The 16,668-nt window shown below is 38.0% G+C and overlaps 1 protein-coding gene across 1 annotated transcript; it reads left to right on the top strand.

The window, feature by feature from the left end:
* Positions 1 to 302: 302 nt before the first annotated feature.
* On the top strand, positions 303 to 16,527 carry camkva (CaM kinase-like vesicle-associated a). Its single transcript, XM_051948312.1, has 11 exons — positions 303 to 479; positions 10,931 to 11,069; positions 11,173 to 11,304; positions 12,633 to 12,707; positions 12,875 to 13,013; positions 13,183 to 13,303; positions 13,468 to 13,543; positions 13,643 to 13,779; positions 13,886 to 13,964; positions 14,103 to 14,190; positions 14,949 to 16,527. Exons 2-11 carry the CDS (start codon positions 10,975 to 10,977, stop codon positions 15,258 to 15,260), a joined length of 1,254 nt encoding a protein of 417 aa, XP_051804272.1. The 5' UTR covers positions 303 to 479; positions 10,931 to 10,974; the 3' UTR covers positions 15,261 to 16,527.
* Positions 16,528 to 16,668: the final 141 nt, after the last annotated feature.

Raw genomic sequence — 16,668 nt, 5'->3', positions numbered from 1 at the left:
ATGAAGTTCTGCAAATGATTCCAAATAGATCACTGCAGCTAAGATTTAAACCTAGACAGACTGAAAGTAACTTTAAGAGGGACTTAAACATATCTTGTTCTGTTTAATGTTTTTTATTCCTCCTGCAAACCAGAGGTTGGGTATGCAAACACCACCAGCTCCATTCACTTCAACATAATAATTATAATAAAGAATGATGATAATGTTGTCACAACATTTGATGCGATGATGCGCGCAATCAAACATCGTGGTGCGTCGCACACACGCGCGCACACGCACCTCCCCTCCTCCCTGCATCACTGCCTGCACGTTCACGTAATACTCCCGTGGATAAGCTGACTTGTTGGAAATGCTGGAGGATCTCAGTGAGAGCACGCTGCCTGCAACACCAGAGGAAGCATCCGAAGAAAAGTGAAGCGGCACCAGGAAAAACATACAACACAAAGGGCTTGGAGTATTCCCAGTGGACTTCACTGAAGGTAAGTGAGCGCAACTGCAAAAACACTGCTGTGAAAAAGGCGAGAAGTGAAGAATGTTGAATGTTCTCCGAGATTTATTTGCAGCTTTTCTCTTAATCTGCCGAAAAAGCGTGCAAGCAAGAGGGGAAAAACTTTTCGTGCAATGAAACATGTTTTTGATAATATTGGAGGTTGTTTAAGAAACCTGCAGCAAACAAATGTCAGTCGTGCGCAAATATTTGTACCTGTCGGAGCCGTGAGCTTGATTGCAAATTTCCAGGGCTGTCTGCAATCGGTGCCTTTGCAGTTAAAACCAACTTTATGGATTCTCCTCATTATAACTCAAGTTAATTCACAAAATGAGCGTCACACCTGCAGTTCATGAAGATTTGCTCAAGCTGCGCTCTCGGATTTACATAAGGCATGTCCATCTGCACTCAGACTGCAGCACTTTTTGAGTTCACATTTTAACAGTCTCGTGGTGTCCTTGCTTCCTTGTCATTATTTGTCAGCATTCAACACATAGCGAGCTTCTAAGATTGCGATCCCCACTTACTTCCCCACCACTTCATCCACTCCAGAAGGAGGACGAGGGCTTTGACGTGTCATAACACTTGAGCAGAAGGAGGGCGAGTAGTGACAGTGACTGTGTTCTGCAGAACAGAGAGCCATGAAGGTGTGTGTGTGTGTGTGTGTGTGTGTGTGTGTGTGTGTGTGTGTGTGTGTGTGTGTGTGTGTGTGTGTGTGTGTGTGTGTGTGTGTGTGTGTCTGTGTGTGCGCGCACCTTCTAAGGGTTCGTCTGAGAATTTCACTGTTTCATTTCATCATTTTGGAGACATGCACTTGGATCAATCAGAAATGATCCAAGTGCAGGAGCTTATTTGAAAATAGTGCACAAAAGTTTGGGAAGCCCTGCTGTGCAGCCAGTTGGTTTGATGCAGAGAAAAACAGGCTTGTGATGCGGTGAGAAGAGACCTTGTGTTGCAACACTTGTAGAAGGTTTACTGACTGATACTAAAGGAAAGATTTATGGCTTATTCATGAACATTTAAAGACTGAACATAACCTTATGAAGTGAAGTTGTCACCACACATCATATCTATCTATCTATCTATCTATCTATCTATCTATCTATCTATCTATCTATATATATGATAGATAGCTAGATAGCTAGATAGATAGATAGATAGATAGATAGATAGATAGTGCCCTCCGTAATTATTGGCACACCTGGTTAAGATTCTTTAGCTTCTAATAAATTCATTTTTTTCTAAATAATATAGGGCCACAATTTATTCAATGGGGAAAAGGAAGAAAAAAATCACACATTAAGAAATAATTCTTTTACATCAAATCATGTGTGCCACAATTTTTAGCACCCCTGATGTTAATATTTTGTACAACCCCCTTTTGCCAAGAAAACAGCACCTAAGCTTCTCCTATAATACATTTTTCTACAGTTGTCAGTGTGCGAGTATGCTTCTGCAATAAAAATTCAGTTTAAGGCTTTTAACACATCTCAACCAGGGGTGCCAATAATTATGGAGGGCGCTGTATATATAAATATATATATATATATGTATATGTGTGTGTGTGTGTGTGTGTGTGTGTGTGTGTGTTTTAAATGTTTTTTTTAGAACAGAGTTAAGGTCTTTTTGTTTATGTAACAGGCTTTACACTGAACTGAATGTGTTGTCTACCTGTGTCGTGGTGTATTAAGGTAAAGTAGCTGTCAGATAACTGGGACATGCCTTGTGTTGTCTGTGTTCACGTGATGGATTATTATTATTATTATTAACGTGGTGAATATGCCTTGTAGGTTTGTTTTTGTAAACATGTAAACAGTACATGGAGTTACATGAAGTGGCAGTGGTCTTGGGCGGTGATGGCAATGAGTACGCAGAGAGCTGTTCTGCACAGACAGTACCACGGTGCATACAGTAGCACTTGGAAACCATGGCAACAAAACAACATCAGAAGAAACTGGTCAGATGAGCCAGTGATGCTTGAGAGAAGAGATGAATGGTAGACTCAGTGCATTGCAGAAGCGAGCACAAAAGAGAATTGATTCATACTCATCAAGAATTTCCCTCCCTCTGTGGACTTAGTTGGTGAAGAACAAATGCACTTCTTCACCTCTGTTCATTTCAGATAAAATGTCCTTGAAAATGAGAAATCTATATGTGTGTTTTTCATGAGGGACATTTAAATCATAAATGAAGTAATACAAGCTTATAAAAATTGGCCCAAACATCATCACTACCATCTGCCCCCTGTCACCAAGCAGTTTCCCTTTGAAGAGGCTCAGCTGTGGCCAAATCCACAACTCTGGCCTGCTGCCACTGTCTCACATGGCTTTGACCAACAATCCAATTCTAAAATAGCAACCTAAAAATATTTATTTAAAAAAAAAGGACACTTGTATATAATCATGTGTCTAAAATGTCACACACAAACCTTAATGACACAAATCTAAAAGCAAACATTTCTACTCTTTAGTCCACAGAAAATCTAAGCTGAGACAGACTGTGTGCCCTCAAACTGAATTCAGGAGACGCCGGAGAAATTTCTTTTGTTAGTTCATAAATATCCTCCTACACACTCACGCTTGCATATTTCACACTGGGAACTTACAAAGTGGGCTAGTAGGACCCTCATCAGACAGTAAGTGAAGACAACAGTAAACAAATCCATAAAAATGAGCTCCTGCTTTGGGGAAAATGAGAACACGTCATCCACTTTTCATCTCAGTTGATCAGCGTGACTCAGCAGGTTTATATCAATTATGGTGTTTAGAAGTAAGAAAGCAATCCATCTGGATGATTACAGAAAGTCAGTTTCCACTGAATTAAAAAATAAAGAAAAAAAATCTCACAAGCTGAGATCAGTAAACACACACATCTGACATTTAGAACATTTATGATTTCTTTTATGTCAGTATATTGAACTTCAATTATTTAACACATTATAGAATAGAATAGAATAGAATAGAATAGAATAGAATAGAATAGAATAGAATAGAATAGAATAGAATAGAATGGAAATAATGTATTGATCCCCATGGTGAAATTCTTTTAAGTTTTAGATTAGAATTCTGTTACATTTGCAACAAGCGTCAATGTCTGGGACAGTTTTTTTTAAACATTTATTTGTAATGTTCTTCCTTTGGACCGGCAAAAATAAACTAATAAAGTGCACACTTATTAGGCCATTCAGTGTCATCTCTAAGGTTAATTGGACAATTGTGACAACTCAAAAAACATGAAATATTTGCATTCCAAACCAATTACTGTCAGTTTTATGACCTCAGACATAATCCCACTTTGCAAATTTTCCACTTTTTGTCAAAAACATGACAACATGTGTAGAACATGTCAGGATGCATCATCCCTCAGAGCCTAACCAACAGTGTCAGAGGTTTTTACAGTTAAACCGGTTTTAGTGTAAAATTCTAATGGTCCACAGGGTTAGTAAACATCTGTGCAACTGCCATCCATATTTTTGCTGTTATTCGAAAAAATGATACCAGTTATGAATGTCTGAGATGAAACATCACAGGTGTATATATAGGTTAATAGACATTTTAGTCCTGTATTGTAATATACACACGTGGACAAAATTGTTGGTACCCCTCAGTTAAAGAAGGAAAAACCCACAATTCTCACTGAAATCACTTGAAACTCACAAAAGTAACAATAAATAAAAATTTATTGAAAATTAAATAATCAAAATCAGCCATCACTTTTGAATTGTTGATTAACATAATTATTTAAAAAAACAAACTAATGAAATAGGGCTGGACAAAAATGATGGTACCCATAACTTAATATTTTGTTGCACAACCTTTTGAGGCAATCACTGCAATTAAACGATTTCTGTATTTGTCAATGAGCGTTCTGCAGCTGTCAACAGGTATTTTGGCCCACTCCTCATGAGCAAACAGCTCCAGTTGTCTCAGGTTTGATGGGTGTCTTCTCCAAATGGCATGTTTCAGCTCCTTCCACATATGTTCAAAGGGATTCAGATCTGGGCTCATAGAAGGCCACTTTAGAATAGTCCAACGCTTTTCTCTCAGCCATTCTTGGGTGTTTTTGGCTGTGTGTTTTGGATCGTTGTCCTGTTGGAAGACCCATGACCTGCGACTGAGACCAAGCTTTCTGACACTAGGCAGCACATTTCTCTCCAGAATGCCTTGATAGTCTTCAGATTTCATCGTACCTTGCACACTTTCAAGACACCCTGTGCCAGATGCAGCAAAGCAGCCCCAAAACATTACTGAGCCTCCTCCATGTTTCACCGTAGGGACAGTGTTCTTTTCTTCGTATGCTTGGTTTTTGAGTCTATGAACATAGAGTTGATGTGCCTTACCAAAAAGCTCCAGTTTGGTCTCATCTGTCCAAAGGACATTCTCCCAGAAGCTTTGTGGCTTGTCAACATGCATTTTTGCAAATTCCAGTCTCGCTTTTTTATGAGTTTTTTTCAGCAGTGGTGTCCTCCTTGGTCGTCTCCCATGAAGTCCACTTTGGCTCAAACAACGACGAATGGTGCGATCTGACACTGATGTACCTTGGCCTTGGAGTTCACCTTTAATTTCTTTGGAGGTTGCTCTGGGCTCTTTGGATACAATTCGAACGATCCATCTCTTCAATTTGTCATCAATTTTCCTCTTGCGGCCACGTCCAGGGAGGTTGGCTACTGTCCCGTGGGTCTTGAACTTCTGAATAATATGAGCCACTGTTGTCACAGGAACTTCAAGCTGTTTAGAGATGGTCTTATAGCCTTTACCTTTAAGATGTTTGTCTATAATTTTTTTTTGGATGTCCTGGGACAATTCTCTCCTTCGCTTTCTGTTGTCCATGTTCAGTGTGGTACACACCTTTTCACCAAACAGCAGGGTGACTACTTGTCTCCCTTTAAATAGGCAGACTGACTGATTATGAGTTTGGAAACACCTGTGATGTCAATTAAATGACACACCTGAGTTAATCATGTCACTCTGGTCAAATAGTTTTCAATCTTTTACAGAGGTACCATCATTTTTGTCCAGGCCTGTTTCATTAGTTTGTTTTTTTTAAATAATTATGTTAATCAACAATTCAAAAGTAATGGCTGTTTTTGATTATTTAATTTTCAATAAATTTTTATTTATTGTTACTTTTGTGAGTTTCAAGTGATTTCAGTGAGAATTGTGGGTTTTTCCTTCTTTAACTGAGGGGTACCAACAATTTTGTCCACGTGTGTATCAGTATCCAGCTGGTACTGTGGTCCAGATCTATGCAATTCATTTTCTAACCTTAATAAGAAAACAGGAGGACATTGTGAGATGACAGCATTATATTCTTCAACGTCAGATTACTAAATTCATTTTTATTTCTGTATCCCTAAATCATGTCTTCATAGAATGGTCTCATTATTTACAATATTGGTGTTATGCAGGTATACTTGCTATGGCTATTTTCTTTACTGGCTAATTAACAATTTCTTTTTTTAAATTATTTTTTAAATCCTGTAACACCCACAAACACATCGTGAAGGACCTAGAGAACATTTGAACCCTTCTCTCTGTTTTGGTGTGCACAGTGCCCCAGATACCCAAGATACCTGTCACTCTGAGGCTTGTCGTAAATAAACTATACTGAAGAGTTTTTACCCACTTTATACAGCTGAAAAATGAGCTGGTCATGAAAATCTGCTTATCAAATCAAACAGCTCTGCCTTTGTCATTGTCCCCCAAGGGTGTCCACTGTTAAGTTTCCTTAATGCTGAGCTCTGCGACAGTCTTAATTTGAAACAGCATTTCCATTTCCATTAATGAAGAGCACTTCATTCAGATCTTTCAAAAGGCAAAGATAAAAGACCTCTGATTCAGCAATAGTCAAATGCCTCCTATCTTTTTTTCTTCTTCTTCTGGTGAAGGAGAACAGCCTTTTATCTCAAAGATAGCTTTGAAAGGGGAAAAAGAAGGAGGGGGAAACAAGTGTGCACAAAATTCTGTCTGACTTATCATACTATTTAGTGTTTGGTGCACCGCGGTACTGTGAGTCAAGCTTCTGGGAACAGGTGTAGGGATCTGTGATTCACTGGGAGGTCTGGTGAATGCAATATATGGTCAGACATCAGCCTTACTTCTTAATTCTGTTTGGCATTCATGGTATTGTTTGCTGAAGTAGCTGATGGTAGTGTTGTTATTTTGAGAAAAAGAGGCCACTCGTATACACCAAAGAGGCCCATCGCTACCTGAGATGAAATGCTGTTTGCTGAAGACTCTGGTCCGACATTATGTTTGTCGCTTAGTCGTTGTTCAGGGAATTTCAAATTTGACAATAGTGACTGCTGACTGAATTCACTTTGCAACAGCATCACGGAAGAACATGTGTGTTTCTGTGCTTACGTACAGTTTACTTCTGTTAGTCTGAATACCATGGCCCACAAGTGAGGCATGCATTATGAAACTAAATAATTCTGATACCCAGACAGCACAGTTGTATGAATCTAAGTGCGAGCCAAAAAACACTAATGGACAGTCTGGGTATTGTTCTTGCAGCATTCATGCAGACAATATTTTTCAGCTGCAGCATATCTCCCAAATGCTCGCTGTACTCCTGACTAATGGTGAGCTGACAGCTCTCTCCTTTAGGACAGAGAGGGAGTATGTCTTTTGAACAGGCAAATGGAAAACTGAAACATGGAATTATTTGTGCTACAGCTCTGCAGAAAGAGAGGGACTCTGTGTTTTAGTAGTTTACAGTATTCTCTGTCTCCTTCCACTCACCTCAGGGAAACTTTGTCTTTATCTGTGCATACTTCTGGAAAAAAACAACCTTGAGTTAAGTCATTGTCCAGCATGCACTTGAATAATAAAAGTAATGGCTGAACAGAAAGGCTTGATCCCTTTGGCTACTCCTAGCTGACCTCCCACAGCATTTTATCGTGATTAAATTGCATGCGGCTTGTTGCAAGAATGGTAGGTGATTTAGTTTTTAATACATAAATGAATAGAGACTTAGAAACTGGTAACTTGCATAGCATACTTGCATTCAAATTCATATAAAATTAACTGGAACACAGCGCTGTCGGTTGCAGGGTGGGATTATTTATAGCGGCGTTTTTGCCTTTTTGTGAAAACTGGAGGGAAACAAAAGTATATATCATGCAGCACAAGTCTGTTGCTGGAATCAAACCAGAAATGTAGCATTTATAATTGTTATTATTACTAATACATTTAGTTAAAGACATGATAAGATAAAATGAGATGAGATGCGATGAGATGAAATAAATTTATAGATAAAGATAAACTATTGATGCCTCACCAGGGAAATGTAGATGTTACAGACATTTCAGAAAAAAATAAAGATATAATAAAGGCTCTGTGCACTGTTCACATGTGTAGATGTGACATGATAATGTACCCAGCTGAAGGACACACACAGTGGATAGAATTGTACCTTCAGCTATAGAGAATAGTAGTGCTACATTTCTGTTATTGCACTCACAAAGCTTTCCATAGAAAAGATGTTCACATCATGTTATTGCACATGAGGAGCTGTAAGAAAACTGGGTTATATTTTGTTGTTTCAAATCTATATGGAGACAAATGGTGTGGCATGAAGCCAAATCCAAAGCCTTTTACAGCAAGGGAGTGGATATAGATATCTATGGATATAGATAGGATACAGAAAATGGTGCCTTACCATAGGGCCACCTTACACGGACATGTTGATATAGTTCATGTTAGCAAAAGGCCACCTCTAGCTGCTTCAGTGTCCTGTCAGTGTAAAGGGATGTATGAAAACGGACCACAAATGATTGTTTTCTTCTCTCTGCTGTCTGAAAATCAAAAGCAGTAGGATACATTTAGTCAGTATCAGTGAAAACAGACTTGCTTTAGTTATAATATCCCAGAAATTCACTTACAGCACACTGCATTATCTCCACAACAGAGATTTGTGGAGACTGGATTACACAGTAATGAGTCCCCTTGTGAACAGTAACACACTCATTCTCAGCCCACTGTCTTTGACTCAAGGGCTTTCTCTTGATTTATGATCTGCTCTTAAGCAATAAATAGTAATAAAGTACAATGATAGACCATCCTCTTAACATGTGCATTCTTCAGATTCCATTTTTACAATGCATGATCACACTTTCTTGTACTACTGGATGCTATAGCTGGGAGATATATCTGCCTCTGGTTTTGACTGAGGCTACAGACAACACCTCAGTCAGAAGCTCTGTACTCCCACTCTTCTGCACTGGCTGCCATCTCTACCGTAAGGCCTGCCAAAAAATAGGAGTCTTTTTTCCATACAAGCATGCTATGTCACCATTAATGTAACTGCCAATTGTGAAACTGCATTGTATTCTTCTGTGCAGATGCAACAAGTCAGGTCACACAAATGGAAAATGATGTGTAATTATATTATTAAAAGTTTGAGTTCAAGGTCTAAAATGCAATTAATCGCAACCAAAAAGTGAACTCATGAAAGCTTTCACACGTAGCTGCTTCCACTAAAAATACAAAACAATATCTATAAAAAAGCAAGCATATAAACAGCACCAAGCGAAAGATGCATGTTGCTCTGAAAAACATGTTGTAGCAAATCGGCCAGTGTTAGATCACCCTGTGTCCGGGAGAGTTCTCCAATTTCCGTGATAAAAAAAAGAAAAACCAGCAGGGTTATGTAGCCAGGCTGTAAAACTGGCATAGAAATGTGCTAAAGGACTTCATGTGGGTGAATTTAATTTATTGGACTTTTTGCTGTCTACAGTTAGAAATGTTATGCTGTATGCAGAGATTTATTTTGTAGTCGAGGTATTTATGTTGTTATATGTCAGTCAGTCGGTCGATCGGTCGGTCGGTTGGTTTAGTTTGTCTGATCATGTATTCAGTCATAGGTTAGGAGACATTAGGACTTTACTGAGAGATGATATGAATCTTTTTGCCGCCAGCATTTGCTGTGTTATCTAGTCCTTTAGTAATGTCTAGCTCGTACTTACAGAGTATCTAGTGATTTGTTGAGGGAATTCTGTCATAAAAATGGCTAATTGACAGAAAGGCAACACAAGCACACAAACAAAAAACAAGCAAGACTACATAACAACGCAATCCAAACCTCCTGCAAAACTTATTTTTATTGTGGTAGGTTGCTAGTTTAGAGGTTGTTGATTGCTGTAGTGAAAGGGATTTTGAAAACGGCAACACAAAGACAGCAGAAGGGAAAGAAACAGCAGACTGAAAGCAGTCAGTGTCAGACTTACACCTGCAAACTACATCCAGTGTGACAGACTATATTAAACCTAACATACATGTATTTCACTATGTTGGTTCATACATCCTGGCAATGATGTAGTTTAATTGTTGTGAAATTCAATCCACTGGTTTATCTGAAACAGATTTTTAAATTTTACAGCAACATAGTATATTATGATAGACAACTTATACTTTCATTTTATCCATGTAAGCCACCCCTATTTGTTAGACACTTGACTACAGATTATAAAACAGGTACTGCAAGCTTGGAGTGTGCATTAATCACAGCATCAGTTATGTGATCATGCACTACCCTTCAATATGGTCCATTTAAATTCACACATTCTACACAATCTACTTTCTTTTGAAGAAAAAGAAAGAAGACTCCCTTTTCAAACATGTCCTCCCATTTATTTTACCCATTAGCTGATGAAACGTACTTGAGTGCCATACTGAGGACTGTTCTAAGGTATATGTGCACGTCATCATAACCACGAGTAGTTACAACCTTGCCGCTTAAAACACAAAACTCTTTTACACTTGTTCCTGCAGAGCTGGCAAGTTAATAGCTTTTGTTAACTTTCAAGAGTCTATCAAAATATAAAAAGAAAGACAAGAGGTACAGCTACAGCATGGGGTCATGTTTTTAACTATGGAAGCACACACATCAAGGATGCTGCTGCAGTGCACGGCTGACTCACTGCAGATTGGGAGGAAACAAGCTTTGCGGCCCCACAGAGTTCACTGAAAAAGATTATGCTGTTGAAATTTTCAATCGTATGTTGTGTTGCTCTTGTGATAATGTGGAGTAATTGTCTCCCACAAGCTCAATTACATTTACCTGCTCTCAGATGTATGACCAGGAAGGCTTGAGAGAAAGAAATAATTGTGCATCCTGTCTGCTCTCTGTAAATGTGTACGCTGATTTACTGCATTCATTTTGTGTGAAGTGCATCACCGAGCAACAGTTCCTTGCATTCTATTGGTAACATTAATGACACTGTTTTATTTCTCTCTGAAGCAATTAGTGGTGCAGGTTTACACAATATATTTGCAATAATGTATTTTTTATGATGCTTGGTAATGAGGCAACAGCTGCAGATTAGGTTGTTTCTTGTTCAGGTTCGCACATGTGTTCCGATCTACTTTGGACTGTGTAACTGTCTGTCAAAAAGAAGCTATACTGTTCAGGTAACTCCACTGTGTTGCACTTTGTTGGCAGGTTGTGTTGTGGCAGGACTTTCCCTGGCTAGGGCACGAGCTGCCATGCCATTTGGTTGTCTGACACTCGGGGAGAAGAAGGATTACAACAGTCCCTCAGAGGTGACCGACAAATATGACCTTGGACAGATTGTTAAATCGTAAGTTCATCTACGTTCTAATGAATGCCAACAACTATGCAGAGAATCTTAAAATTGTTTGACTCAAAATATGACATGTTTGCCTTTTTTGTCGTTTTCACAGAGAGGAGTTTTGTGAGATATTTCGGGCGAAGGATAGGAACACCTTGAAAATGTACACATGTAAAAAGTTCCACAAAAAGGATGGAAGGAAAGTGAGGAAAGCTGCCAAGAATGAGATAATGATCCTAAAGATGTAAGTAAAGTGTTGGACTAGACGTTATAGAAGTGACTTGTCTGAGGCACTGTCCTGGTGTTGAGATAAAACATAATCCCAGAAATTCAGTAAAGTGATGTCTACAGCTGAGCCAAATATTTAAAAAAAAGCAAGGCAAAAGCCAAACACTGAAGTTATGAATACTGTGAGAACAATAGTTTTATCCTAAGGAAAGTTCTGGGACTCTGGAACTAAACCTTGCTTGTATCTGGTGAACTGAGATATTGTTTGTTTGTTTCAGTTTTCTCCAATCGACTCTATTTCAGTCTTGTGATATTGTAGATGCATTTATTATCAACAAATCTGATGAAAAGACCAATTAAGTGATGATTGTACACCTAAATTTTGATATAGCTTTTACCTTTGTGATATAGAATTCCGCTGTTGTCCAAAAACTGTTACAAACACATTATTAAACTCCTATTGCACCACATTACAAGACATTACCATAAAACACGGGACTTAGTTTATTTTGAGTCAATTCCACGTGCACTGTTGCAGTAAATATTTATTAACACACCCAGTCTGCAGATGACGATGGTCTCCAATAAATATATTACTTTAATCTTGTTTGTTAACTGTTTGACAAAATTACTAAGCAGTGTTGTTTTAATTAAAGCAGTTTGTTAGCTAGTTTGGTTTTTTTTTTAGATACCAGCAGCAGGAGCAAATAGGCCTCAGTGCCAGGTTGGGAAGTTGGAAAGTATTAGGAACTATACCACATTAGTTTTGGTTTTGGTAGTTTCATTTGATTTGTTGAGAATCCCTAAGCAAATACTACTACAAGTCTCATCTTTCAAGTCTTGTGAGAGAGACTGAAGTATTGCCATGTCTTGAAAATTTATTTTTGCGGTGTCGTCGTATTTGCACCAAGAATAAGTCATTCTAAAGGCCAACATCACCAGTATATGAAAATAAATTATAGAAATCAACATGCATGGCCCAGAACCAATAAAATCAAGAATTTATTTATTATTTATGAAGGCTAGAGGCCTAATGCCTGAATATCATTATGGTGATTTGGAACTAGTTGTGTGAAGCTTCAGGCAAACCAGTCGGTATTTTACAGCTCCAGCCTCAGATGGACGGCACTGTGGTGAAGCCATACTGGTGGTTTTTGACAAGTGTGAAAAAAAAAAATCTCTGGTGAATTATCAGTGTTACTTTAGCAGTCACGAATATCTGACATGGGAGTTATGTTGCTGCTTTCTTCTAGATACTTCCTGTTATTGCTCATTTAACCTCACATCCCTCCATTTCCCCTAAATCCCAATACTCTCTTCTGCCATTTTTCCTGTTTTTCAAAGGATTAAACATCATAACATCCTTCAGCTGGTTGACACTTTTGAAACTAAGAAGGAGTATTTCCTTTTCCTGGAGCTGTGAGTACTGCTGAGGCATTTGAAAGACATTTTTGCACACACTATAACTGCAAATGTTATACAGCTAATTTATAACTCAACATGTGATTATTAAATATATTTGTTGTTAGTTTTTTGAATTTACCAGCAACTGACATGTTTTATATCTGGATGTTCCATCTCATCAGAGCCACAGGAAGGGAGGTCTTTGACTGGATCTTAGATCAAGGCTACTACTCGGAGAGGGACACCAGCAATGTTATGCGGCAGGTGTTGGAGGCTGTAGCTTACCTGCACTCTCTGAAAATCGTCCACAGAAACCTGAAGGTACACTTCACTGCTGACACCTAGTGAGAAATAGCCGCATTTCACCACAGGCCAAATACACTGCTGAAAAAATGAACAACCTTGTAATCTCCTTTACAGACATGAAATGCTGTATTTAGATAAGATCAGATGCTTTTAAGTTTAATAAACCTTTTTGCTTCTCATGCAGCTGGAGAACTTGGTGTACTTTAATCGTTTGAAGCACTCCAAAATTGTTATCAGTGACTTCCAGTTGGCTAAACTGGAAAATGGACTCATTAGGGACCCATGTGGGACTCCTGACTATCTTGGTGAGTCACATAACACCTTATTTTAGATCAATTACCGTAAATAAGTTTTCTACTGAATTTGTTGAAATGATGTTTAATCTTCCAACAAAAGAAGCAAACCTTGATCATTTTACATAAAGCTTTGTTGTATCATCAAAATATGTAAAGCCTATTTTCACGTGTAGCTCCTGAGGTGGTTGGGAGGCAGAGATATGGAAGACCTGTGGACTGCTGGGCCATAGGCGTCATCATGTATATTCTGTGAGTGCTCAGTAATGCTCCCCAAATTATTTTATCTGCAGTCCAGTCAAGCGTTTTACCTAAAAAAAAAAGTCTTGTTCTTTAATGTTATCTTCTTAGTTTGTCTGGGAACCCTCCTTTCTATGATGACGGTGATGAAGATGACTCTGATAGTCGTGATAAGAATCTGTTCCTCAAGATTTTGTCAGGGGACTATGAATTTGACTCTCCATACTGGGACGATATTTCAGATTCTGGTAAGAGATAATCATCTGATTTAAGAATGTTGTAGCATGTCTGTTATCACAAATTATGTGTCCAGGGTCCAAAAAGCAAATTATTACTGTTTCTTGTGTTTTACAGCCAAAAATATAGTGGCATCTTTGATGGAAGTGGAACAAGATCAGCGATTGACAGCACAGGAAGCTATAGCCCATGAATGGTAAGAGAGAGAAAAAAGAAAGTTATTAAAATAAATCGAAAACAAATTGTCCTGCCCAACTTTTTTAAATCTTGGTAAATAGGTAGCACAATTATTATATTGTGCTAGAGAAAATTGTTCTTTTGTTCCGTTTCTTAGGATTTCTGGAAATGCTGCCTCTGACAAGAACATCAAGGATGGTGTTTGTGCACAAATTGAAAAGAACTTTGCCAAAGCCAAGTGGAAGGTAATGCTTCTCATATACAACATGTCATATAGGAATTTATTTATTCTTATATATCAGTATTTATGACACATATTACAGGTTCCCAACTGACATCTGGATTTTCTATACTCATAATATAACCACTGATATACACTGTCTACATGTCTACACTCTATTGACTGCAAGCAACTAGTGCAGTCGTATTTTTAGCCCTACATTACATTGTTTTTCATCCCCATTTTTGTAACCAGCACAGACTCATGTTAAAAGCTTCCAAATCATATATTTAAGGGCCCCCATTTGACTTTATACTGTTTAAAAACGTATTTTTACGCACTACCGTTCAAAAGTTTGTCGTCACTTCAAAATGTCCTTATTTTTGAAATAAAATCTCTTTTTTTTCAGTGAAGATAGCTTTAAATTGATGAGAAATGCAATCTAGATATTGTTAATGTGGTAAATGACTATTCTAGCTGGAAACAGCTGATTTTTAATGGAATATCTCCATAGGGGTACAGAGGAACATTTCCAGCAACCATCACTCCTGTGTTCTAATGCTACATCATGTTAGCTAATGGTGTTGAAAGATTAATTGATGATTAGAAAACCCTTGTACAATTATGTGGTAAACATGTATATAAATGTGAGTTTTCTTGGAAAATATGAAATTGCCTGGGTGACCCCAAACTTTTGAATGTATATTTTTCCAGAGAAAGTTGTAATTTTTGCTGTATGTTGTCACGTCATGTGAACAAATATTTTGTTTTTAATATTCACAGAAAGCTGTCAGAGTAACCACCCTCATGAAGAGACTTCGAGCGTCTGAGCAGGGGGATTCTGCCGCCGCTGGCCTCGCACCAGGAGCTGCAGCTGATCCCAACACAGCTGGCGTTACTCCTGCCGCTCCAGCAGGTGGCGGTGGCCTTCTCGCTGCTGCCCTAAAAGCTGGTCTTAGTGAAAAGGCTTCTGATACACAGACTGCAGCCATGCCTGCGCTCTCCCTGCCCAATGCAGCCAGACAGGAGGAGCAGCAGCAGTCACGGTGCAATGGCGACATTCCCCAAGTGTTGCCACCAAGAAAAGGAGACTAGGCATCAATCAAATGCAAGAAGACCAACCTACAAGCACATGCGCAGTACAGCCAGTCAATTTGGAATCATGATATCGTGTCTATGCTGTCTGACAATCCCCCAGTTTGCAGAATTATTCCATAACACCATGCATTTCATGTTCTTGCCTCCTGTACTGATTGGTCTATTGAATAGTGTTCTCCACTCACCCCTGTTCTTGTTATTTTGTACACAAGTCCCTTAAAAGCTTGTTGCAAAGTAGCTCTTCTGTTGTTTTCCTTTTCCTTCGAAACTGTAAAAACTCAGAGTGTAATTTAGTGAAATCTACTCATCTTTATTCATCAGCTCTTTGTATATAGATGTATTAGTCTGTTTCAACAAAATGCTACTTTTTAGCTTCAGATCTTACAATCCTGAGTTCAAGTCTTGTGACTTAAAATTATGAGTTGAAAGATTTGGTAATTTGATCATATAAAAGTTATTTCAAAAATATGTAAGTACAGATTTATCAGAAAGTTTCCAGAGTTAATACTGTAGAAACTATGCTCCAAAACTGAATAGAGTTAAATGACAAAACTTTGTCATGTACATATTTTGAATGGATCACAAATGAATATTTGAATTTTAAAAAAAAATGCCAAAATGAAATTTTTTAAGCCATGTTGAAGATTTCAAAATTGTACAATATAATACGTGTGACACTTTGATGACTGTCCATAAAATGTTTTTATAATGACGGACTGTGTAACAGATACAGAGGATTCAATTTGACACAGTGACTAGATATCTACTGGTCTAGTGCAGTGCAACTTTAGACAACTTAGAATTTTAAGGCAGCAAGAAAAGCATATTTTTAAGTTTAAGTGCCTTAATATTTGTTGCATTCATGTACTAAAATGTTTCAAGAGGAACAACTTGATTATAAATGCTTATTTATTTCATTGAAATGGTTTTAGCTGTTTTATTTGCTCTTCTGTTTAGAGTTGTAAGCTGCTGTATTGATATTTGTGTTTTGTCCTCTTTCACACTTCATTCAAAACACAGGAAACTAGATTTAGACATTCTATGTAAAGTGATGTTTTAGCTGTTGTTGTGTTGTAACTTGTAATTAGTGAATTCAGAGTTTATAGCAGAGTCCATATACCGTACGACTATGTATATTTGCATTGTATGTGTATACATGTGTATTTTTTTATTTACGTGTATTTAGCAACATTTAGCTGAGCTAACAGGTTGCTACAATGCTTGTGACTAAATAAAAGGAGCAATACTGTTGCTGAAACTCTGACACTTTTCTGAAGTTGTCCCTTACTGACAGTTTTACTATTCGACAGGTCCCAGCACCAATCACAATTTTACTTGAATGCAAGCTATTTTTCTTAATATAACTTTGACCTTTAATAAAGCTGTTTGTCAACACAAACTACAG

Source organism: Acanthochromis polyacanthus, chromosome 5 (genome assembly GCF_021347895.1).
Source record: "Acanthochromis polyacanthus isolate Apoly-LR-REF ecotype Palm Island chromosome 5, KAUST_Apoly_ChrSc, whole genome shotgun sequence".
Taxonomy (NCBI): domain Eukaryota; kingdom Metazoa; phylum Chordata; class Actinopteri; family Pomacentridae; genus Acanthochromis; species Acanthochromis polyacanthus.
This window is presented reverse-complemented; position numbering and strand designations above follow the sequence as displayed.